Source organism: Oncorhynchus keta, chromosome 28 (genome assembly GCF_023373465.1).
Source record: "Oncorhynchus keta strain PuntledgeMale-10-30-2019 chromosome 28, Oket_V2, whole genome shotgun sequence".
NCBI lineage: Eukaryota > Metazoa > Chordata > Actinopteri > Salmoniformes > Salmonidae > Oncorhynchus > Oncorhynchus keta.
In genome coordinates, this window is record NC_068448.1 from 32,066,594 (window position 1) to 32,090,164 (window position 23,571).

The window sequence follows — 23,571 nt, forward strand, 5'->3', positions numbered from 1 at the left end:
TGGAGGGGGGACAGACACACAGATGTGACTTAAACACAGATACTAGGTACTTCTGTCATAGTTCCGTATGGTTTAAAATAGGAAGGCTAGGGAATTGAAGGTTCCGTTTACCTGCTGGACTCTGAGCACCACCACCCTCTCCTTGGCCAGCTCTTTAGATAGCACCTCGAAGCAGAAGAGCATGTCTGAGGAGGAGATCGTGTCCAGGGAGTGGGAGGGGAGGAAAATCCTGTGGAAGCGACTCTTCACCACCTCTGCCAGTCTCAGGTTCTCTGCCTTGATCCTCACACTCCGAGAGATTGACTCCAGGACCTCGGCTGTGCTCGAGTTCTCTTTACTCACACTCACCAGGAACTGACACACACAAGGTACGAGAATCAGAGTAAAAAGAGAATAATGAAATAAATCTGTAAAATAAAATAAACTGAAACCATCTGAATAAAACAAACATCTCATCTTACCTTGATGGGTTTCTTATGAGGCTCTTTAGCAAAGTAGAACACGGTGAGGACCTTCTGCTTCTGGGGCAGGGGCACAGGCAGGTAGAGGAAGGGGTCAAAAGTTATGGAAACCTTGAGAGAGGGAGAGGAGAAAGACATTTGACCTTTACAAAACATACAGGTCAGAACAGTAGCACTGTGAATCAGATTACTGAGTTTTAGTGCTCCCTATCGCACCACTGAAGAAATAAGTTAGTTCCACTCTGCCACACAGCCAGCCAGCCATCCACACAGTAAATGCTTCTGATGGGTCCATTTCCTCTATTATTAAATCAGGTTTTCCTGCATCTCAGCCTGACAGCCAGGCCCCCCCGAGTCTCTCATTATCTGCATCATATTGAAACTGCCATTATCACGGTGCCTTTGGAGCAGACATGCCTAAAACAACAGTCAGGGTATGTATTCAGGAGTGGACGGTCGCAGCAACAGAGGTACTATAGTATCATCCCTGTGAGTTTGAGTGATGTATTCTAAGACTAACAAAAAAAATCCCATCTCTAGCCTCAATACGCAACACACTTCAATACAAACACCTAGATATGTTCAGACAGATGAGTGTTGCTTGGGAATTGCAATAATTCCTCTGTCTCTTACCTTGGAGCACATAGGGCAGACAAGCTTGGACTTGTACTGGCCCTGGAAGAGGTCCACAATGAACGAATCGTTCCTCATCTTGTGCCTCTGCCACGCCTCCTCCGCCACCACCTATTACGTCACAACCACAGCATCATGTCATTTTCCAGGACAATTGAACTCAAGGGAACAGTGACACAGCAGTCATCAATGTGGATATGCGAATGGTGCTGCTCGAACCTCTATTTCACCCACCTCGTCCAGCCGTCCGTCTGAGTCCACCGTCTCTGTGTAGGGCTTGTTCTGGATGCGGTTCAGGTCCTCATGGAGACCATCCAGGAGGAAGGCCATGAACTCTTGGGCATCGTGCTGGGCATAGCCTGTGAACTGGCTGGCCTTACTGGCCACGATCGCCTGGGGGATAAAATATCAAACATCAAGTTGAGAAGACTAAAGGGAGAGGCTGTACTAAACCCGAATACTGCCGGTGTTAATCCATGTAGAAGGAAAAATGGCGTGGTGGTTAAAATAACAGGAGGGGGTTAAAGATGGGACTCTAAAAAGAGTCGATTGTCACCTTTAACTTGGAGGGCTGGAAAGCATGGTGGGTACCCTTCCACAGAGCCCGCAGCAACACAGCGAACCCGATGGCCAGCCGACCACCCGTCCCCAATGGGTTATTACAGTTGATCTCAGTTTCAAACGCCCGGTCTGCACATAGGGGGAAGAGAACACAGTTCATTGTTTAATATCAATCTACAGCAACAGATACTAGCTCCATATACACATTACAATATATATATTTCATAAAAGTAAAATGTGATCAACTTAAAGAATGAAGAGTAGGGAAGACTGACCATGAAAGTAGTCCCTGAGTTCACGGGTGTTGGACAGAGACTGGATGACGCTGTTCATGAAGCATGTGTTGCCCAGGTTGACCAGGCCTGTGAAGCCTGGCACACACACCTTCTCTTCCTCCTCCTCCTCAACACTGCGCTCGCTGCCAGCAGGAAGCGCGTGGGTCATGGGCTGGACCATACACGTGGGCTTGGGCTGAGGGGGAGAGGCCGAGAAACAAAGGGATGAAATACCAACCTTCAAGGCTCAAAGGATAACGTGATAAAGAAAACAAATTCCTTCCCCCTACTCATTTCCAAATCACCACCTCAATCACTTCAAACAGTTTCCCCTTTTGGCCCATTCTCTCACCATCTCTCGTCCTTGTCCAACTCACCGTGACTGCAGGCTCCTGTTTGATAGGGGCATGGTCTGAGACGGTACGGGCGGACACATTGTCCAGGCCTCCGTCTTCTGCCCGGGGGGGCTCCTCCTTGGCAGGGAGTGTATGCTGGCTGCTGCCCGGCTGACTAGTCTGAGATGACGGCCCGGAGGGCACAGCAACCTTGGCGCCCCCCACTGCACCTTAAACAGAGGGGGATGGAGCTTGTGGTCAACGACAAACGACTGTCAGGACCAAGAGAAGAACAATTGCATACGGCCGATGAACTGAGTATTCATTCATCGAAGTACAAACATTATATTGTCTGCTTGCTGTGTATAGATAAGAGCAACTTGTACAAGTACCACCAACTGCATCTAGGCATACTAGTATTGTAAACCATATCAAAAGATACCAGTGCCAGCACAACAACAGATATTAGAAGTTAAGGACATAGAGCAACACTGCAGTGCCTAGGCTAAGACACCCAGAGACCCGTTGGGTTGGGAGAGCAGCAGACGGGACTGAGGCACACATATTGAGTTACTGGATTAGTTTCAGTGCTCAGATTCCTGTCTGGAAGTGCTGTCTTGAGTGTACACACCCACACGCAGTCAGGCATGGCACACATACCCATATACACACACAAGGTCCACACACAAATCCTGGTATCAACCCTCCCATGTAATTCACATGCTTACAGACATATCAGGATTAGCCTTAATGCTTTACTAGAATATTGGTTAAATTGAAAACATATCCGTGTGTTTTCAAAACAGCAATATAAAGTAAGTCAGTGAATACATTTGTGTGGAAGTAATTTTGTAACATAAAGTACTGTAAGTCAGTGAATAAATATGTGTGAAAGTAACTGTGTGTAATGTTTATAAGGGATGCTGTATTTCAAACTGTGTGATAGCTAGTGTAATAGATGTGTGTATCGTGGTTGCAGTGTGCAGTAAAAGCCAGGCAGCAGGAAGACCTTGTGTAGCGGGGGCCTCTAGGCCCCCCCAGCGCTGGCTGTGTCTCTTCTTCAGAGTGATGTCTATCCGGGACGGGGTGAAGGAGTACGTAGACTGCTCAGGCTGGATGAGGTTCCTGCAACATTGGATCACCGCTTGTGAAAGTCATGATCTCATTGAGAGCCAAGGGCCCAATTCACATATCAATTGAAACTCCACACACCAAATTCAATTTAAAAGTCTTACCTGAGTTTGACTTGCCACTTAAAAACTGTATTCGCTCCACAGTCCGCATGAAGGCGCAATAAATTTGCATCGCTGTTAGAAAGGGAAGATGATTCAGTAAACCAGAAATGCCACTAAAATCCCATTAAGTTTGCAAAGGCCACCGAGGTGAAAAGTCAGAAGGACCAATTTACCTGGTCTGGAAGAGGAGGGTGAAGTCCTGTTCCCTGAAGATCACCCTGGCCGTCTCTCTGCAGATGCTCTTCATGTAAACGTTGACCACCATTAGGTCTGTGCCTTTCTCGTACGAGTCGTTCTTCACAAAATTGAGGTTCACCATTGGCTCTGGAACTGCTAAAAGATAACCGCAGGCAGGCTACGTTTCAGATCACTTCGGACCTCAAACCTCAATGCAGAATTTATCCTCACTGCAACTGATCTGTCTATTTCACTTACAAACCACAGTTCTATAGTCATCTTCTGCCTAGAGCTATCCTGACAAATGAATGATGTGACAAAAAGCACATTTGTGAAATCATATTTGTGAAATCCCAGTTTCCTTTTGACCCCAGTCTACTGACCTTCCAGCTGCTTAATCTCCAGAGGTTCCTCTTTAGACTGGTCCTTCTTCTCCTCCTCTGTACTGCTGGTGAACTCTGCCTGCTTGCTTGGTGTTGCAGTCACAGGCTCCCCTGATCCTGACTGCTGGGTTGGTGTTAGAGTGGCCTGGTCAGCCCCATCCTTGGACTTTCTCACTACAGTAGAGGATTCGGTCCTCTCAGCCTCAGCCTCCCCTTGCCTCTCTGTTCTGTTTGTGGAGTCTTCAGCCTTGTGGCTGCTCACAGCACTGGACACAGTGGCTGATGGTATGCGTTCCTCTCCTGCCCGAGCATTGAAATCAGACTCTGGGGACTTCTCCAGCTGAAACAAGAATGGGCTTTACAAATCAGATCGAGAGCAGCAGATACTCAAACACATTTGAACCCACACAGTACTCGGTGCCTGGTAAGATGCTACAGTTTAGAGAAACGGGGACTAACCTGAACTTTCATCTCCTGCTGTGTGTGGCTGACGGTTATCTCGGGTGTTGTACACTCATGACCGTTGCCTAGCCTCTCAGCACGATTGTCACCAGCTGTATACGTCTGGGGGTCCCGGCCAGTGGGAGTAGGGGTGTGCGGTTTCCCATTGGCTGTGGACTTGGGGTGTGTATCCCTGGGTGTCTGTGAAGTATGGTCCTTGGAGGGACAGACAGTGCGCTTGGCACTAGGCTCCTGAAGCAGGTCCCCTTTACTGAGAGGCTTAGTCTCATCTTCTGCAGCCTTCACCCCAGATTCTGGTCTGTCTGTTGCTGGTTTGTTCTTCATGGTGCGTTTGACACCTCGCTCAACTTTGCCACGTCTCTGTTCGCTCTGTGCCGGCGGAGCAGACGGCTGGGTGGACAGTTTGGGCTTGTCTGCCGTCTCAAGGACAGATTTCTCTGGCTTTACCGCAGGCGGTGGTTTCTGCTCTTTGCCGTTCTTGGCTTGCACGTTCACAGGCTCCTTCTCCTTTTTAGTTTGCTACAGGGAGAAGAGACAAAGTAGGTTTTTTTGGTACGCATTTATTTTGAAATTGTGTTGAAGCCGTCGCAAGGGATAGGCAATAGGCACATTTAAGGTTGGCAGCTGATGCTTTTCAGTGAAAGAACCATAAAGCTAAACGACAGGAAGGAGACAAGAAGGAGGCAGGGAGGGCAGCAGGCAGACTCACCTTAAGGGAGGGCCAGGAGTGAAAGGGGATCTTCTTGTGCATGACCAAAAGCAGGAAGCCATACTTCTCTTTGTACTGCACTTTGCTGCAGGAGCCCTCAATCTCCTCATGCAGGTGACAGTCCCACTGGCGCCCATCTGAAGAGAGAGCAGTGGGCCATCAGACTTGTGCTAATGCTGCACGTTCACAGTGAAAGACTAATGCCACGCAAGCACACGCAGCTCAAACACACACAAATACCCACACGTAAAAACACTAAAAGAATAATTCAAACACCATCTTAACACACGCAGACAGGTACACTGCCTTGCACAAGTATTCATCCCCATTTGTGTTTTTCCTATTTTGTTGCATTACAACCTGTAATTTAATCAGATTTTCATTTAGATTTCATGTAATGGACATACACAAAATAGTCCAAATTGGTGAAGTGAAATCTTTTTTAAATTACATTTTTTTTTATTCTAAAATTCTTAAAACAACAGTGGTGCGTGCATATGTATTCACCACTTTGCTATGAAGCCCCTAATAAGCCCCATTATTTAAAAAATGGAATGAATATGGCACCACAACAAACCTGCCAAGAGAGGGCCATGCACCAAAACTCACTGACCAGGCAAGGAGGGCATTAATCAGAGGCAACAAAGAGCCCAAAGATAACCCTGAAGGAGCTGCAAAGCTCCACAGCGGAGATTGGAGTATCTGTTCATAGGACCGCTTTAAGCCGCATACTCCACAGAGCTGGGCTTTACGGAAGAGTGGCCAGACAAAAGCCATTGCTTAAAAAGAAAAATAAGCAAACACTTTTGGTGTTCGCCAAAAGCCATGTGGGAGACTCCCCAAACATATGGAAGAAGGTACGCTGGTCAGATGAGACCAACATTTAGCTTTTTGGCCATCAAGGAAAATGCTTTGTCTGGCACAAACCCAACACCTCTCATCACCCCGAGAACCATATCCCCACAGTGAAGCATGGTGGTGGCAGCATCATGCTGTGGGGATGTTTTCATCGTCAGGGACTGGGAAACTGGTCAGAATAGGAATGATGGATGGCGCTAAATACAGGGACATTCTTGAGGTAAACCTCTGTCTTCCACAGATTTGAGACTGGGATGGAGGTTCACCTTCCAGCAAGACAATGACCCAAAGCATACTGCTAAAGGAACACTTGATTGGTTTAAGGGGAAACATTTAAAATGTCTTTGAAGCCCAGACCTCAATCCAATTGAGAATCTGTGCTATGACTTAAAGATGGCTGTACACAAGCGGAACCCATCCAACTTGAAGGAGCTGGAGCAGTTTTGAAGAAGGGGCAAAAATCCCAGTGGCTTGATGTGCCAAGCTTATAGAGACATACGCCAAGAGACTTGCAGCTGTAATTGCTGCAAAAGGTGGCTCTACAAAGTATGGACTTTGAAGGGGTGAATAGTTATGCATGCATAAGTAGTTTGTCTTATTTCTTATTTTGCATCTTCAAAGTGGTAGGCATGTTCTGTGAATCAAATGATAAATGCCCCCCCCCCCCAAAAAAAAAGTTTTTTAATTTGAATTCCAGGTTGGAAGGGAACAAAATAGGAAAAATGCCAATGGGGGTGAACACTTTCGCAAGCCACTGTCTTACATGTACAATCGTCACATACACTTAAGCAGAACACATGTAGGCGGCCTAGTTAGTTTCAGATGTGTGTTTGTATAGCTTGTTATCTCACCTGGGAAGCAGGCCTGACAGTCTGTGTCAGTGAAGGTAGTGGTGACGTCCTCCACACTCTGAACCCCCTCTCCACAGCGCAGCCTCACTGTTACCTCATTCGCATTCTGCTTCCAGTCCACAAACACATCTACACAGCACCGAGCAGACAGAAAAATCTATCAGCGGAATAATTGCACACTCAGCATATCAGAGAGCACCTTCAAAATAGATTCTGTAAGAACAGCATGTGCTGTGACTGTGCTCGGCAAGTAAACAAATCAAAACGCAAGTCAGCCTACAATGGTCTACAACAGATGAACAGACTTTGTTGGAGGACTACATCGATACCTTTACAATTACCACTAGATCAAGATGAAAGTAATTTATTCCTCAGAGAAAAGACTCCTAAATATACTGCATCTACACAAGAGACGGATCTACAGAAATGCACACAACACTGAATCAACTTCTTGGGACAATATAGGCCTTAGACAAAGAGGAACCTACTACTAAATAGTAAACTAAGCCTTAAAGATGCTGCCGCCCCCCCAAATGACAGCTGGTCAAAACACTCAAAATAAGATTTGAATAAGCATCTTTCTGGCAACGACAAACCGGAATCAGAAATCACAACAAACATTGGAAATGCCTTGGCTTGTCTACACTGTACCTTTCGTCATATTGAAGCTAGAGTGCCGTCGGTCATGCATGTGCCATGTATGAGTTCAATTCAGTCCAAGGTGCTTACGTTCACCACTACTACAGACTATGTCTTGTTTATTCTCCCTCTCTATGGCTCACACACACACACACACACACACACACACACACACACACACACACACACACAGCTGCTGTAAATAAAAAGGTCACAGGCAACACCAAACCCTCTACAGCTGAGCTCCTAGTCGGGTTGTATTCCATGTGACACCCTCTCCCTAAACTCTGCTACGGTCCACTATGAGATCACTGTAGCATTGACATTTGACACTGCCACTCCAGCAGTGTAGGATTATATTTAGAGAGTTTTAGACCCCTCCAGCGACTTTTAATGGTATAAGATTCTTGCGACAAATTCAGCTACTTTTCAGCAGACCCGGAGCCAGAACGAATCTACCAATCTGCGTGGCAGTTATGAAGCACTAGCCCCTGCCATATGAACACACTGATACACTGCGATCCATTCATTGGTGGCTAAAGAAATTAACATATAACCCAGAGATACACTTACTGCTGCATTGGCCTATAGGCTCTAACTTCTATAATCAACTAAGTAAAATACATAAGCCGAAAGCCGACTAATAAAATCCGTTAAAAAAATTACCTGAAAAAAAATATATATATTTTCCGCCTGTCTGCCTCCCTTTCCGCCGGTTTAGCTATTGGTAGTGAAGTTCAACATGGTATTAAATCACCACAGGATCTGGCCCAAAGCGGTGCTAATGAACTTTCAACATTGTATCAACTAACCTATTCCGGGTCCTCAAAGTTTCCTGCACCAGTGAGCTCAGGACAGAAAGCTGTTTTATGACATTTCCACTGGATATTGTGATCATCAGATCATGATATTCTGCCATTTACATTTAACATTTTAGTCATTTAGCAGATGCTCTTATCCAGAGCAACATACTTTCTTCATACTGGTACCCTGTAAGAATCGAACCCACAAACTTGGCGTTGCAAGTGCCATGCTCTACCAACTGAGCAACACACGGCACACCGAAGCTTGGTGATTATCAAGGCCAGAAGTGTTGGCAAGATTTTTCAAATTCTGAGAAATTATTCCATGTGTCATTTCAGTTTTTTATGTCTCCACTAATTATTATACAATGTAGAAAATAATACAAATAAAGAAAACCCCTTGAATGAGTATGTGTCCAAACTTTTGACTGGTACCGTATCACCAGAGAAAGCATCCGAGCGAGCGGAACAGTGCCCTTCTATACGTAGCCCATGTACCTGATGCTGTCACGCCAGAAAGAGTATGACATGCCATACTCTTTTGGTCCGGACAGCATCAAATACATGGTCTACACATACTGAGACAGAGAGGCGCTGTTTAGCTTGCTAGGATGATTTAATTGAGTGATTGGCCTTTGTTGACGAGCGTCTCGGTCAAATAAATAATCAATATTATGTTTGGACTGGCAAGGTGGTACGGTAGGGCGGGCCCGGCCCCTTAAGGCGCGCCCATAACGCTGGCCCTACTTTTCAGGCTCTCTTTGGAGAGTTTTAGCACAGAGGCTTTCTATGGTTTTGATTGCATTTAGTGACTTTTCCCACTCAAATCTGCTGCAAACGAGAGTGTGAGAAGCTGTCTGTGCAACAGAAGTCACAGCAACAGTGCACACAAAGGCAGAGAAGTACAAGGCGAGGGGGTGCGTGGTGGGAGAGTGGGCGGAAAACGCTATGCAGGGGACCACAGTAAGGAAAATTTGTGCGGTGATGTTGGAGCAACAAAACCTCATCTAGCGACAAATAAAGGAGCCAATAGCGGATCTCATTGAAAAATAGTTGGTAACACTGCACTTGAGTCATCACATGTGCCTGTGAAAATCTGACTAGTAGATGTCAACGACATCTTCACCAGCAGTGGAAGCAAACTCAAATGCAACCTAACTTGTGATCAAAAAGTAGATATACAAGAACATAAGGATAAGGTCTCACTTGAGTAGGTTTCCAACTTATATGCCTGTGCGCATTGGTTCTAAAAACAAATGGTTTAGCACTTCACTCACAGTGAGCACATCCCCCCCCAAACAGTCAGTGTTGCTGTGCGAGGTGGGATACAACAGTAGGATTCATATTTCTTAGTGCATTTACCACATATGAAACAAAATGTCAGAAATACTTTGAAAACAGCTACTGCTGCTATGAAATCACAACTCTCACATGTGACCATACTTGACTTTTAAAATGTTATTGAAATGTAATCAAATGCTTGCACTCCAGACCTGTCAACGTGGCTGGTGAATAAGACATTCTTACCCGCCAATGACAAAATCGACCCGTGAGTGGCAGGTGTTCATTTTAGGCCCAGCTTACTATGCACATAGTGCCAGATAGAAAGTAATACGAGTGTTACTCCAAGAACATGACAGAAATAGGGAATGTGCTTGGTGAGAATCAGTGAATGGCATACACCGGCTATTCTCAACCTGGGGTACGCGCAATGTCGTACCTTGTCAAATAATTATCACGCAATCACATTAACCGTTACTCTCTCACTCTTGCACAGACGTTTAGAAACGAAACATGACAATTTGAAAAATAAGCCACAGGAGTTTGAGCGAGAATTTAGACGACTTTCATGGTGGTAAAACAAATGTAATTGTATTGGTCACATACACATGTTTAGCAGATGTTAATGCAAGTGTAGCTAAATGCTTGTGCTACTAGTTCCGAGTGCGCAGTAAAATCTAACAAGTAATCTAAGAATTTCACAACAACTACCTTATACACACACAAGTGTAAAGGAATGAATAATATGTACATGTAAATATATGGATGAGCGATGGCCGTGCAGCATAGGCAAGATGCAGTAGATGGTATAGAGTACAGTATATACATATGAGATGAGTAATGTAGGGTATGTAAAAATAATATAAAGTGGCATTGTTAAAAGTGACTAGTTATACATTTATTACATCCAATTTTTAATTATTAAAGTGTCTAGAGATTTGAGCCAGTATGTCAGCAGCAGCCAATCAATGTTAGTGATGGCTGTTAAGTCGACCCTCTACTTTTTCGAAGATTCTGTTAAAAATCGCGCAACATTTCAGCGCCCTGCTACTCAGGCCAGGAATATAGTATATGCATATGATTAGTATGTGTGGATAGAAAACACTCAGACGTTCCTAAAACTGGTTAAATCACGGCTGTGACTATAACAGAACGTGTGTTTCATCGAAAAGTGCAGGAAAATCTGATCACTGAAAATGGAAATAAATATCCATCCGCGACTTCAAGGAATTGTTCAAAGTGAACCGAATTAAATGAGGCCGAGGTTGCAGTGCCTACAGCTTCCACACGTTGTCTAGAGTCTTGTCATTTGATTCGCAATTGATTCTTGGTCTAACCGAATCAAGGGAATCGATTCCCTCCGGTCTCCGACCGGATGTTTTGGTCGAGCTCTCTCCAAGACATTTTTTCGAGACAGACACCTATAGAATTGACATCGCCTCCTGATGAATTGTATCTCTTATTAACGTGTACTAATACCTAAAGTTGCATTACAAAAGTATTTCAAAGTGTTTTGTGAAAGTTTATCGTCGACTTTTTGAATTTTAAAAAATGACGTTACGTTATGAAACGCTATTTTTTTCCGTTTATCACACAGTCTTCATAGATCGATATCTAGGCTATATATGGACCGATTTAATCGAAAAAAAGACCCAATAGTGATTATGGGACATCTAGGAGTGCCAACAAAGAAGATGGTCAAAGGTAATGAATGTTTTATATTTTATTTGTGCGGTTTGTGTAGCGACGACTATGCTAATTATTTTGTTTACGTCCCCTGCGGGTCTTTTGGGGTGTTACATGCTATCAGATAATAGCTTCTCATGCTTTCGCCGAAAAGCATTTTAAAAATCTGACTTGTTGCCTGGATTCACAACGAGTGTAGCTTTAATTCAATACCCTGCATGTGTATTTTAATGAATGTTTGAGTTTTAACTAATACTATTAGCATTTAGCGTAGCGCATTTGCATTTCCAGAGCTCTAGATGGGACGCCTGCGTGCCAGGTAGGAGCAAGAGGTTAACAGTCTGATGGCCATGAGACGGAAGCTGTTCTTCAGTCTCTCAGTCCCAGCTTTGATGAACCTGGGGTGAACAGGCAGTGGCTCGGGCAGTTGTTGTCCTTGATGATCTTTTTGGCCTTCCTGTGACATCGGGTGGTGTAGGTGTCCTGGAGGGCAGGTAATTTTCCCTGGGTGATAAGTTGTGCAGACCTCAATTCCCTCTGGAGAGCCTTACGGTTGTGGGCGGAGCAGTTGCCGTACCAGGCGGTGATACAGCCAGACAGGATGCTCTTGATTGTGCATCTGTAAAAGTTTGTGAGTGTTTTTGGTGGCAAGCCGAATTTCTTCAGCCTCCTGAGGTTGAAGAGGTGCTGTTGCGCCTTCAACACACCGTCTGTGTGGGTGGACCATTTCAGTTTGTCTGTGATGTGTACGCCGAGGAACTTTACACCTTCTCTACTACTGTACCGTCGATGTAGATAGGGTGGTGCTCCCTCAGGGTGGTGCTCCCTCAGCTGTTTCCTGAAGTCCACGATCATCTCCTTTGTTTTGTTGACGTTGAGTGTGAGGTTATTTTGATGACACCACACTCCGAGGGCCCTCACCTCCTCCCTGTAGGCCGTCTCATCGTTGTTGATACCAAGCCTACAAGCACGCAGTCATGGGTGAACAGGGAGTACAGGAAAGGGCTGAGAACGCACTCGTGTGGCCCCAGTGTTGAGGTTGAGCGGGATGGAGATGTTTCCTAGACTCACCACCTGGGGACGGCCCGTCAGAAAGTCCAGGACCCAGTTGCACAGGGCGGGGTCGAGACTAGAGGTCGACCGATTAATCGGAAAGGCCGATTTCAAGTTCTCATAATCGGAAATCTGTGTTTTTGGACACCGATTTGGCAGATTGTTTATTTTATATCCTTTATTTAACTACGCAAGTGAGTTAATAAAGAACTTATTTTCTATAGCGGCCTAGGAACGGTGGGTTAACTGCCTTGTTCAGGGGCAGAATTACAGATTTTTACCTTGTCAGCTCTGGGATTCAATCTTGCAACCATACAGTGAACTAGTCCAACGCTCTAACCACCTGATTACATTGCACTCCACGAGGAGACTGCCTGTTACGCGAATGCAGTAAGAAGCCAAGGTAAGTTGCTAGCTAGCATTAAACTTATCTTATAAAAAACAATCATAATCACTAGTTAACTACACATGGTTGATGATATTACTAGTTTATCTAGTGTATAGTTGCTCCAATGTGTACCTAACCATAAACATCAATGCCTTAAAATCAATACACAAGTATATATTTTTTAATCTGCATATTTAGTTAATATTGCCTGCTAACCTGGCTCGTTGCGAACTCTGTGAAGACTATTTCTTCCTAACTAAGACAGCCAACTTCGCCAAACGGGAGATGATTTAACAAAAGCACATTTGTGAAAAAAACACAATCGTTGCACGACTGTACCTGACCATAAACATCAATGCCTTTCTTAAAATCAATACACAGAAGTATACTTTTAAACCTGCATATTTTGCTAAAAGAAGTTAGCAGGCAATATTAACCAGGTGAAATTGTGTCACTTCTCCTGCGTTCATTGCACGCAGAGTCAGTGTATATGCAACAGTTTGGGCCGCCTAATTTGCCAGAATGTTATGTAATTATGACATAACATTGAAGCTTGTGCAATGTAACAGGAATATTTAGACTTATGGATGCCACCCGTTAGATAAAATACGGAACGGTTCCGTATTTCACTGAAAGAATAAACGTTTTGTTTGTGATGATAGTTTCCGGGTTGAACCATATTAATGACCTACGGCTCATATTTGTGTGTTTTATTATGTTATGATTAAGTATATGAATTGATAGAGCAGTCTGACTGAGCGATGGCAGGCACCAGCAGGCTCGTAAGCATTCATTCAAACAGCACTTTGTGCGTTTTGCCGGCAGCTCATCGCTGTGCTTCAAGCATTGTGCCGTTTATGACTTCAAGCCTATCAACTCCCGAGATTAGGCTGGTGTAACCGATGTGAAATGGCTAGCTAGTTAGCGGGGTGCGCACTAATAGTGTTTCAAACGTCACTCGCTCTGAGACATGGGAGTGGTTGTTCCCCTTGCTCTGCAAGGGACGCGGCTTTTGTGGAGCGATGGGTAACGCTGCTTCGAGGGTGGCTGTTGTCGATGTGTTCCTGGTTCAAGCCCAGGTAGGGGCGAGGAGAGGGACGGAAGCTATACTGTTACACTGGCAATACTAAAGTGCCTATAAGAACATAGTCAAAGGTATATGAAATACAAATGGTATAGAGAGAGAGTGCTTTAAATACTATATTAACTACAACCTAAAACTTCTTACCTGGGAATATTGAAGACTCCTGTTAAAAAGGAACCACCAGCTTTCATATGTTCTCATGTTCTGAGCAAGGAAGTTAAATGTTAGCTTTTTTACATGAATACATTGAATACGTTCGTAAACACACCTGCTCTGCGCATGCTCTGAGGACGCGGCTAGGGATGCCGTCTGGGCCGGCAGCCTTGCAAGGGTTAACATGTTTAAATGTTTTACTCACGTTACTCATGTTGCGGTGAAGGAGAGCCCTTTGATTTTGTTTGGGCCGTGTCATTGGCACTGTATTGTCCTCAAAGCGAGCAAAATAGTTTTTTAGTTTGTCTGGGAGCAAAACATAGTGGTCCATGACAGGGCTGGTTTTCTTTTTGTAATCTGTGAGTGACTGTAGACCCTGCCACATACGTCTTGTGTCTGAGCCGTTGAATTGCGACTCTACTTTGTCTCTATACTGACGCTTAGGTTGTTTGATTGCCTTGCGGAGGGAATAGCTACATTGATTGTATTCGGTCATGTATCCGGTCGCCTTGCCATGATTAAAAGCAGTAGTTTGCGCTTTCAGTTTTACGCGAATGCTGCCATCAATCCACGGTTTCTGGTTGGGTAAGGTTTTAATCGTCACCGTGGGTACAACATCACAGATGCACTTGCAAATAAACTCGCTCACCGAATCAGCGTATACATCCGTTGTTGTTGTCCATCGCTATCCGGAACATGTCCCATTCCACGTGATCGAAGCAATCTTGAAGCGTGGAACCAAATTGGTGAGACCAGCGTTGAATAGACCTGAGCACGGGTGTTTCCTGTTTTAGTTTCTGTCTATAGGCTGGGAGCAACAAAATGGAGTAGTGGTCAGATTTGTCGAAAGGAGGGTGGGGGAGGGCTTTGTATGCGTCGCGGAAGTTATAGTAGCAATGATCCAGAATGTTGCCAGCCCGGGTAGTGCATTCGATATGCTGATAAAATATAGGGAGCCTTGTTTTCAGATTAGCCTTGTTAAAATCCCCAGCTACAATAAATGCAGCCTCAGGATATGTTGTTTCCAGTTTACATAGAGTCCAATGAAGTTCTTTCAGGGCCGACAAGGTGTCTGCTTGGGGGGGAAAACACAGCTGTGATTATAATCAAAGACAATGCTCTTGGTAGATAATGCGGTCAGCATTTGATTGTAAGGAACTCGAGATCAGGTGAACAAAAAGGACTTGAGTTCCTGTATGTTGTTATGATCACACCACGACCACGACTCATTAATCATAAGGAATACAACCCCCCATTCTGAACAGAGATGTTTGTTTCTGTGTGAAGAAACCGGGTGGCTGTACAGACTCTGATAACATATCCCGAGTGAACCATGCTTCTGTGAAACAGAGAATGTTGCAATCTCTGATGTGATACAACTTGGAATCGAACCAGGGTCTGTAGTGACGCCTCTAGCACTGAGATGCAGTGTTTTAGACCACTGCGCCACTTGGGAGCCCCAAATGTACTGTGTAAATTGTTCAAAGTAGTAATTGTGCATAGAGTTCTAATGGTTTGTTAAACTTAGAAAACATCTGTGAGGTTTACATTTTCAAGTAAAAAAACTTCAGAGTCTCAGCGTAATACCGTTTCTGTGGAATTGCCTGTAGCTAGATGAGGCAATAGAGGAGGACACTGTGTGGGTAGGTAGAGACTCACGCTGGCCGGCCCTCTGAATTGATTGGGCTCATGTTCTGGTTGGAGAGAGCTGACCAGAGAGGCACAGCAGCTCGTGACCTTGACAAGGCATGTTTCCCTGTGGCCGGCCTTACACCAGCTAGGATTACAAATCTTCAGCATTAAGCAGAGAGCAGCAACATAAACGGCCAATGACCATGCATGAGCTCACAACATCAGCACTCACATCTTACTTTCAAACACAATACATTGGCAAAAGCTGCTGTACATTTGTTTCCTCAGCTGTGTGTCTTGTACTAGACATCATTCGTACTCAGTATAATAATGTTTTCACGTTCTTCTTCAAGTGGTTATGGGAAAAGTGATAATTCCTGCATTAGCATTTTTACCTCTTAGTATGAACAGATGATCTGATAAATATTAAGCATTATATTTTCTACACACATTATATCTGTTTAGGCGTTTAAGTTTAAGCTGAAAACATTTTTTTGTCCGATTTTTGGGAGTGGTAGAAACAATTTAGCTAAATGAATATTGGAGAAACACTGGAAAGTGACACGTTGTAAGACAAATAAAATACCTCCAAGGCCCATAACACATTATGTTCTGTTCTATATACTACAATAAAAGAGAAGGCTGCAAATGACAAACAACTTACTGGAGGATGCAAAAAAATATAAATATTTAGCCAAATGTAATGTATCAAAAGTACTTTAGGAACCACAAACGGGGAACGAAGCAGCACTCCCCATAGATGACACAAAGTAAACCTGAAGTACCCTTCACCACCACTAGTTATCCCCGTTGTATAGTCAGGTTTATGCATTGAGGCTCAACACAACAAATAGGCTTGCTCACAGCAAACACTGCACGCATTGCTAATAAAGCAACACCTCCTGCCTTACCACACCCAAAATATCTAATCTCCAACCTTTCTTGTGCTCTGCATTGTCCCCTGCTGCTGCTGCTCGCTTGGCCTCCCTGCTCTCTTGGTTGGCTCTGTCCTTCTGCTTCTTCTTACTGGTGGTGTCATCGGCGCTGCGCTGACCCCCATTCCGACGGCCTGATTCAGTGCTGCTGGCCATCTTCAGGCACTTAGCGCTCACGGGACGCCCGTCGCCTGCGTCGCTGCTGCTGGGGTCTGGTTCTGAGGTGTGCCGCTTTCTGCCCGGTCCAGCTATCTTGGCGATGTAACAAGTTAGAACTCTCCCAAAACAGAATCAAGGGGCCTGAATAGAGTCAGGGGACCAACACAGTTATCAATGAGTGTTGCAGAACTACATAAGAGTCATGAATAGAGGTCGACCAACTAAACAGAATGTCAGATTAATTAGGGCCGATTTTAAGTTCTCATAACAATCAGAAATCTGTATTTTTGGGGCGCCAATTATTTTTTATAACTTTATTTAACTAGTCAAGTCAGTGAAGAACACATTCTTATTTTCAATGATGGCCTAGAAACGATGGGTTAACTGTCTTGTTCAGGGGCAGAACGGCAGATTTTCACCTCGTCAGCTCTGGGATTCAATCTTGCAACCTTACCGTTAACTAGTCCAACGCTCTAACCACCTGCCTCTCATCACTCCACGAGGAGCCTGCCTGTTATGCGAATGCAGTAGAAGCCAAGGTAAGTTGCTAGCTTATAAAAATCAATCAATCATAATCACTAGTTATAACTACACATGGTTGATGAGATACTAGTTTATCGAGCGTGTCCTGCATTGCATATAATCGATGCAACACTGATTTAACAAAATCGCATTTACGAAAATCGTATCAATCGTTGGACGACTGTACCTAACCATAAACGCCAATGCCTTTCTTAAAATCAATACACAGAAGTATATATTTTTGTACCTGCATATTTAGCTAAAAGAAATCCAGGTTAGCAGGCAATATTAACCAGGTGAAATTGTTACTTATCTTGCATCCATTGCACGCAGAGTCAGTGTATATGCAACAGTTTCGGCAGCCTGGCTCATTGCAAACTAATTTGCCAGAATTGTACATAATTATGACATAACATTGAAGGTTGTGCAATGTAACAATAATATTTACACTTATGGGTGCCACCCGTTAGATAAAATACAGAACGGTTACATATTTCACTGAAATAAAACGTTTTTTCCCCCCGGAAATGATAGTTTCCGGATTAAGCCATATTAATGACCAAAGGCTCGCTTGGAGTAGTTATTCCCCTTGCTCTGCAAGGGCCACGGCTTTTGGGGAGCGATGGGTAACGCTGCTTCGAGTGTGGCGGTTGTCGATGTATTCCTGGTTCGAGCCCAGGTAGAGGCGAGGAGAGGGACGGAAGCTATACTGTTACACTGGCAATACTAAAGTGCCTATAAGAACATAGTCAAAGGTATATGAAATACAAATGGTATAGAGAGAGAGTGCTTTAAATACTATATTAACTACAACCTAAAACTTCTTACCTGGGAATATTGAAGACTCCTGTTAAAAAGGAACCACCAGCTTTCATATGTTCTCATGTTCTGAGCAAGGAACTTAAATGTTAGCTTTTTTACATGGCACAAATTGCACTTTTACTTCTCCAACACTGTTTTTGCATTATTTAAACCAAATTGAACACGTTTCATTATTTATTTGATTTTCATTGATGTATTATATTAAGTTAAAATAAGTGTTCATTCAGTATTGTTATAATTGTCATTATTACAAATAAATAAATACAATTAAAATGTTTTAAAAAAGCGCCTATTAATAGGTTTCGGCCTTTTTTGGTCTTCCAATAATCGGTATCGGTGTTGAAAAATCATAATCGGTCAACCTCTAGTCATGAAGAGTGTCATTTATGCAGTTGGGCCCCAAGTTTATTTATTATATTACTTTTTATTTTTTTACCTCCTGATTTGGGCTGGATGTGTCAACACGTAGTTCATATATGCATAATCTATAAGCAGAATTAGTCTTACCTCAATTAGCCACAGAATCCGTAGTTTAAAGAGTGTTTTATGGAAACAGTGAGCTGCCGTTTTCCCTACATTTAACCCCACGTGGGCCAGCCCACAAGCAATTGAAGTTTAAGCCTCTTGCCATTTGAGTGACAGTTAGCAAGATACACACAGTAGTGTGAGATAGAAAGCAATGACATGGTGCACATATCTGCATATTTGTGATGTAATAGCACAGAGTTTCTAAACCCAGAATTGCAACATGGTCAATAAGAGAAGTGAAAAATTATTCATTTGTTGTTATTTTCTCATTATTTTCTCAAAATCTAAAAGGCACAACCTAGATTCAAGACAATGTCTTAAGTAGTTGAACATGTTAATACTCCAAGTGTTAAAGTTACACCTTTGTTATTTCCGTCACAAACAACTTTGTATTGAAGGAGTGCCTTTGATTTGACGGCCTGCACATTAAATAAAATGTTGTTGGTCACATACACAGTACAGCGCGAGACGACCATTAGACTCAATGATGCATTTCTGCACATGAGCTAAGGTAACCAATGTCGCCATGACATTTACTACAAGTGTGATCGTGGATTTCTATTGGAGAAGCAATTTCTGCCCATCTTCAATAGTAGGCTATTTCACAGACCCCTTTTGGCTACTTTCAGAACTACTGAATAAAAAGAATACAAAAGTACCGGATAATATCTTTAAGTTGAATGCACTAACTGTAGCTACGTCACTCTGGAGAAGAGCTCCTGCTAAATTACTTAAATGTAAATTAAGTGTAAAATGAACCCTCCCCCCTTTCAGATTAAACTACTTAATTCCAAACATTTCCTTTATATTAATCAGATTGCATTATCTCTGCAAACATTCCTTGCATCCATTATTTTATTTAACTAGGCAAGTCAATTAAGAACAAATTCTTATTTTCAATGACAGCCTACCAAGAGGCAAAACACCTCCTGTGGGGACAGAGGCTAGGATTAAAAATGTAAATGTGGGACAAAACACACATCACGACAAGAGAGGCACCACAAGCGCACAACACGACATAAAGAGAGACCTAAGACAACGCCACAACATGGCAGCAGCACAACATGGTACAAACATTGTTAGGCACAGACAAAAGCACAAAGGGCAAAAAGGTAGAGACAACAATACAACTGTCAGTAAAAGTGTCCATGATTGGGTCTTTGAATGTAGAAATGGTGATAAAACAGTCAATTGTTTGTGTTTTTTGCATCTCGTTCCAGTCGCTATCTGAAGTGAACTGAAAAGAGGAGCGAAACTGGGATGTGTTCGCTTTGGGGACCTTCACAGAATGTGACTGGCAGAACGAGTGCTGTATATGGAGGATGAGGGTATTAGTAGGTATCTCAGAGGGGAGTGAGGCCGAAGAAGGTTGTTATAAATAAACATCAACCAGTAAGTCTTGCGCCAGGTATACAGATATGTCCAGTTTACAGAGGAGTATAGAGTGCAAAGACGAGTCCTATAAGGTGCATTGGTGGAAAATCTGAATGGTAAAGAACATCTAGTCTATCAAGCATAGTCACTTTAATAACTCTACCTACATATTACCTCAACTAACCAGTGCCCATTGACTCTGTACCGGTGCCCCCTGTATATAGCCTCGCTATTGTTATTTTACTGCTGCTCTTTAATTATTTGTAACTTTTTTTCTTATTATTATTATTAATATTTTTTATTTTTTTTACTGCATTTTTGGTTAGGGGGCTTCTAAGTAAGCATTTCACTATATGGCTACACCGGTTGTATTTGCCTTGCCGCACGTGACATAACATTTCATTTCATCTGTAAATTATGTCTCCGTAATCTAGCATGGGTAAAAATGAATCAGGATTAGTTAGTATTATCTAGCTACTATAAAGTTACATCGATTGGTGGTGGCTGTCTAATTTAGCTACAAATTAAAAAACCCAACAATGTGACATATCTAGCTAACGTTAAATATCTTGAACGTTTTGCCTTGGCTGTTGCAACCTGGATTGTTAACGTCAGTCAATGTGGCTAGAAAATCTCTACATTTTTGGTACAATGCTGGCTAACTACAATATCTTTAAGTAACTAGTTGTGTTTAACTTTACAATTTGCATTTGGCTATAGCTAGATCTCTAGTTAACGTTACACCTTGATGTACATTTCTGCCACAGCCTATTTATCCTCAATGTAATGGCGTCATGTTGCTGCGGCAAGTCAGCTAGCTATTGTAGCTACATCACGTTAGCTATCTAGCATACTAAAATAAGTTACTTGGCTGGCAATGATCATTGGCAAATCAAGTTGTTCAATAATCAGATAATTCAACATAAAAAATGTGAACATGTGATATCTCATGTCATTAATGACAGGAATAGCTAAATTGCATAGCTAAAATGTAACGTGAGTCGGCTAACGACGTTACTAGCCAACGTAGCTCGTTAACGTTACTCAACTAACAGTTTAACGTTAGCTAAGCTAACAACAGTTAGCAATCTTTAGTTTTTTGGCCAGCTAACGTTCGTTATGTTGACAAGCTAGACAAACAATGCATATTGACAATATCACCTCATGCCTTGTTATAATAAAATATAAATTGTGGCGGACTACTTACAAAACGTGTATAATTTGGAGTATATGGTCTCCGGGTCTTTGGGCACAATGCCGGTGAGTCCGTAACGTTACTTCAACAGTCCTCGCTAAGCTTAATGAAACAGCCGCGGGCCTCTGCTCATCCCTGCTTGCAATCGAAACCCCGTACTCCGGTGTTTCTCGAAAATTCTCTTTATCCAGGACCCATTTTTTAAATATATATATATATACCGAATATATAAAGCAAATAAATGTGACGTAAATTACAACAAATCTATCAATCGCTTCAACCTACTTTACCGGACCCCGCGCAACGACTCGCACTTTGTTTAGGAACAAAAACAGTCCAAACCGAAATCCACTCTGAAGACTAGGCACTTCCTGAAGGCAGCACTGTAGCTACCAAACCCTCACCATGTGATCAAGGTTTTCTTGGTTGGTTCTACAGACGGCTATGCAAGCAGGGAATGCGATTACTAACACATTATTCTTCTTCTTCTATCATGGCGGTTCGCAAACAATCGCTTAACTGAATTTCTCCGTAACACAGGATTATTATAGGGAGGTTATTATAAGGGGATATTTAATAGGATATGACATTTGTTGACATCTTCTCCTCAGGGAATCGATACCGCTCGCCCCACCATGACAATCAATGTATGTTGATTGTGTTCCGGTCACACAATTTCAGTTTCTCGAATGGAGGGTGGAAATGTTTTTTCAATGTCTATTTTCAGGTAACCCCAACACAGTTCTGTCCATTACAACAACAACAAAAATACAAACCATTTAATGTATGTAGGGTTTAATGAGCACATTCATCCATCATTGATCCAGGTGAGATATCAGAAACTATGTCAAAGTGACCTTTCATCCAGTGGGTAGGGTACACAACTTTTATTCATTTTTTGTTTGTTTATGCAGAACAATGTATTCATACATAATTATATTGGCTTCTTTATATTATGAATGTGTCAGGGTTTTGGGGGGTGATCTGAGTTTTGGGCCAAACATGTGCAAAGGTCTGTATTTTGCATGCGCACATTAACACATTTTAATTGAAATGTCATGTGGAGGCACTTCTATCCTTCAGTTGAAAGTCGCACAGTAATACACAATGTGGCCACACAATGTTATATTAGTTGTGTGAAATCTCACAATCAAAAAGGCACGGTTACACAGTGTAGTCGGACAGGCACCTCCAGGGCGAGGTGCATAGTGTACAGGCTCAGCGGTGTGAAACAGGAGTAGTTTCATATAGTGTCTGTCAGTGTTTGTTTGACCAGCCAGGTCCTGGCTGTTACTGACAGGTGTTGTAGATCTGGATCTGTTTGTTGATGTCGTTGAGGATAGCCTTCATCTTGTCTTCTAGGCCGTCCAGCTGCTGGGCTTTGCCCTCCAACGTTTTCTGGTTCTCTTCATAGTCTTTCTCTAGCTCTGTGGATATAAAGTATTGTCTAGTTTATATTTTAAATGTTTCATCTTAGAATAACCAGGACTGGCTGACAGACCTACATTTTGGTCTCTGGTCAAAGAACAATCAGACAAATTCAGACAATACAGTGACATTTTTTAACCACAAGAGGGCAATGTTGCCTTCGCTATTCTCCAAGGTTAGCGTGTGAAAATCGAAAGTAATGCTGCTTTAAAACAAAGGCGGCCCAGTTCCCTCCAGGGTCCCTCCTACACACCTGCTAGTCTCTGAAGCTTGTTCTGGGCGTCCTTCAGTAGCTCTTTGGCTTCGTCTCTTAGGCGCTCTGCTTTCTTCTTCGCCTCCTGGACGGTCTTGGCTTTCGTGTCCACCAACTCCTGTACTGTGTGATACTTATCCATCAGCTCGCCATCTAAAATCTGAGAGAAAGAAGACTGCATAATCAGTAACAGACACTGTATTACAGTCACAAATATACACAAATAAACAACACACACACACACCTGCTTAGCCTCATTGGCTTTGTCCCTTGCCATAGTGGCTGTCTCCTCAGCTCGAGCTGCTGCCACGCTGTTGTGGGCACGTTTGAGCTTCAGAGCATTAATCTCCCGACCTAGGTTGCCCATGCGGTCCATGGCATCATTCAAGTCATGTTCACTGCTGGAGGTCTCAGACTCAATCTAAAAGAAGGGAAAACATCAGGAATGTATTCTCTTTTGATCCCTTCATCACATCAAACTGCATGCAGATGGTGTCCACACACTTGAGTACCTGTGCTAGTCGAGCTTCCGTTTCACCAATGTCAGCCCGAGCCCGCTGTATGGCCTTCTCTGCTGTGGCCTGGGCCTTCTTAGCATCCTCAAGTGCCTGTTTCACTGTCTCTGCTGTGGATTTCACCCCCTCTGCCCGATTCCTACATAACGGAAACACATGTCAGAATCAGGAGCGTCTTGCT

The 23,571-nt window shown here is 43.3% G+C and overlaps 2 protein-coding genes across 11 annotated transcripts in view; both read right to left on the minus strand.

Annotated features, from left to right (window-relative positions):
- Positions 1-21,353, minus strand: part of usp19 (ubiquitin specific peptidase 19) — a 36,140-nt gene extending 14,787 nt beyond the window's left edge. For 3 of the 9 annotated variants that reach the window (XM_035740746.2, XM_035740742.2, XM_035740740.2), the window contains exons 1-16: positions 21,207-21,353; positions 16,597-16,894; positions 6,941-7,069; positions 5,232-5,368; positions 4,520-5,041; positions 4,061-4,400; positions 3,674-3,833; positions 3,501-3,572; positions 3,275-3,390; positions 2,308-2,495; positions 1,931-2,126; positions 1,651-1,784; positions 1,314-1,487; positions 1,095-1,205; positions 462-572; positions 112-354 (exon numbers count right to left, since the gene is read on the minus strand). In XM_035740746.2, the coding sequence (XP_035596639.1) occupies positions 112-354; positions 462-572; positions 1,095-1,205; positions 1,314-1,487; positions 1,651-1,784; positions 1,931-2,126; positions 2,308-2,495; positions 3,275-3,390; positions 3,501-3,572; positions 3,674-3,833; positions 4,061-4,400; positions 4,520-5,041; positions 5,232-5,368; positions 6,941-7,069; positions 16,597-16,750 (2,787 nt within the window). In that variant the 5' untranslated portion in view covers positions 16,751-16,894; positions 21,207-21,353. Of the gene's footprint in view, positions 1-111; positions 355-461; positions 573-1,094; positions 1,206-1,313; positions 1,488-1,650; positions 1,785-1,930; positions 2,127-2,307; positions 2,496-3,274; positions 3,391-3,500; positions 3,573-3,673; positions 3,834-4,060; positions 4,401-4,519; positions 5,042-5,231; positions 5,369-6,940; positions 7,070-7,591; positions 7,744-16,596; positions 16,895-21,206 lie in introns of those variants that run through there. The other 6 variants (XM_035740748.2, XM_035740745.2, XM_035740741.2 and 3 more) reach the window with 5 other exon arrangements.
- Positions 21,354-21,400: 47 nt separating this feature from the next.
- lamb2 (laminin, beta 2 (laminin S)) overlaps positions 21,401-23,571 on the minus strand; it is a 47,124-nt gene continuing 44,953 nt past the window's right edge. For both annotated transcript variants that reach the window (XM_035740739.2, XM_035740738.2), the window contains 4 exons: positions 23,388-23,529; positions 23,120-23,296; positions 22,876-23,035; positions 21,401-22,621 (listed from right to left, as the gene is read on the minus strand). In XM_035740739.2, the coding sequence (XP_035596632.1) occupies positions 22,485-22,621; positions 22,876-23,035; positions 23,120-23,296; positions 23,388-23,529 (616 nt within the window). In that variant the 3' untranslated portion in view covers positions 21,401-22,484. The remainder of the gene's footprint in view (positions 22,622-22,875; positions 23,036-23,119; positions 23,297-23,387; positions 23,530-23,571) is intronic.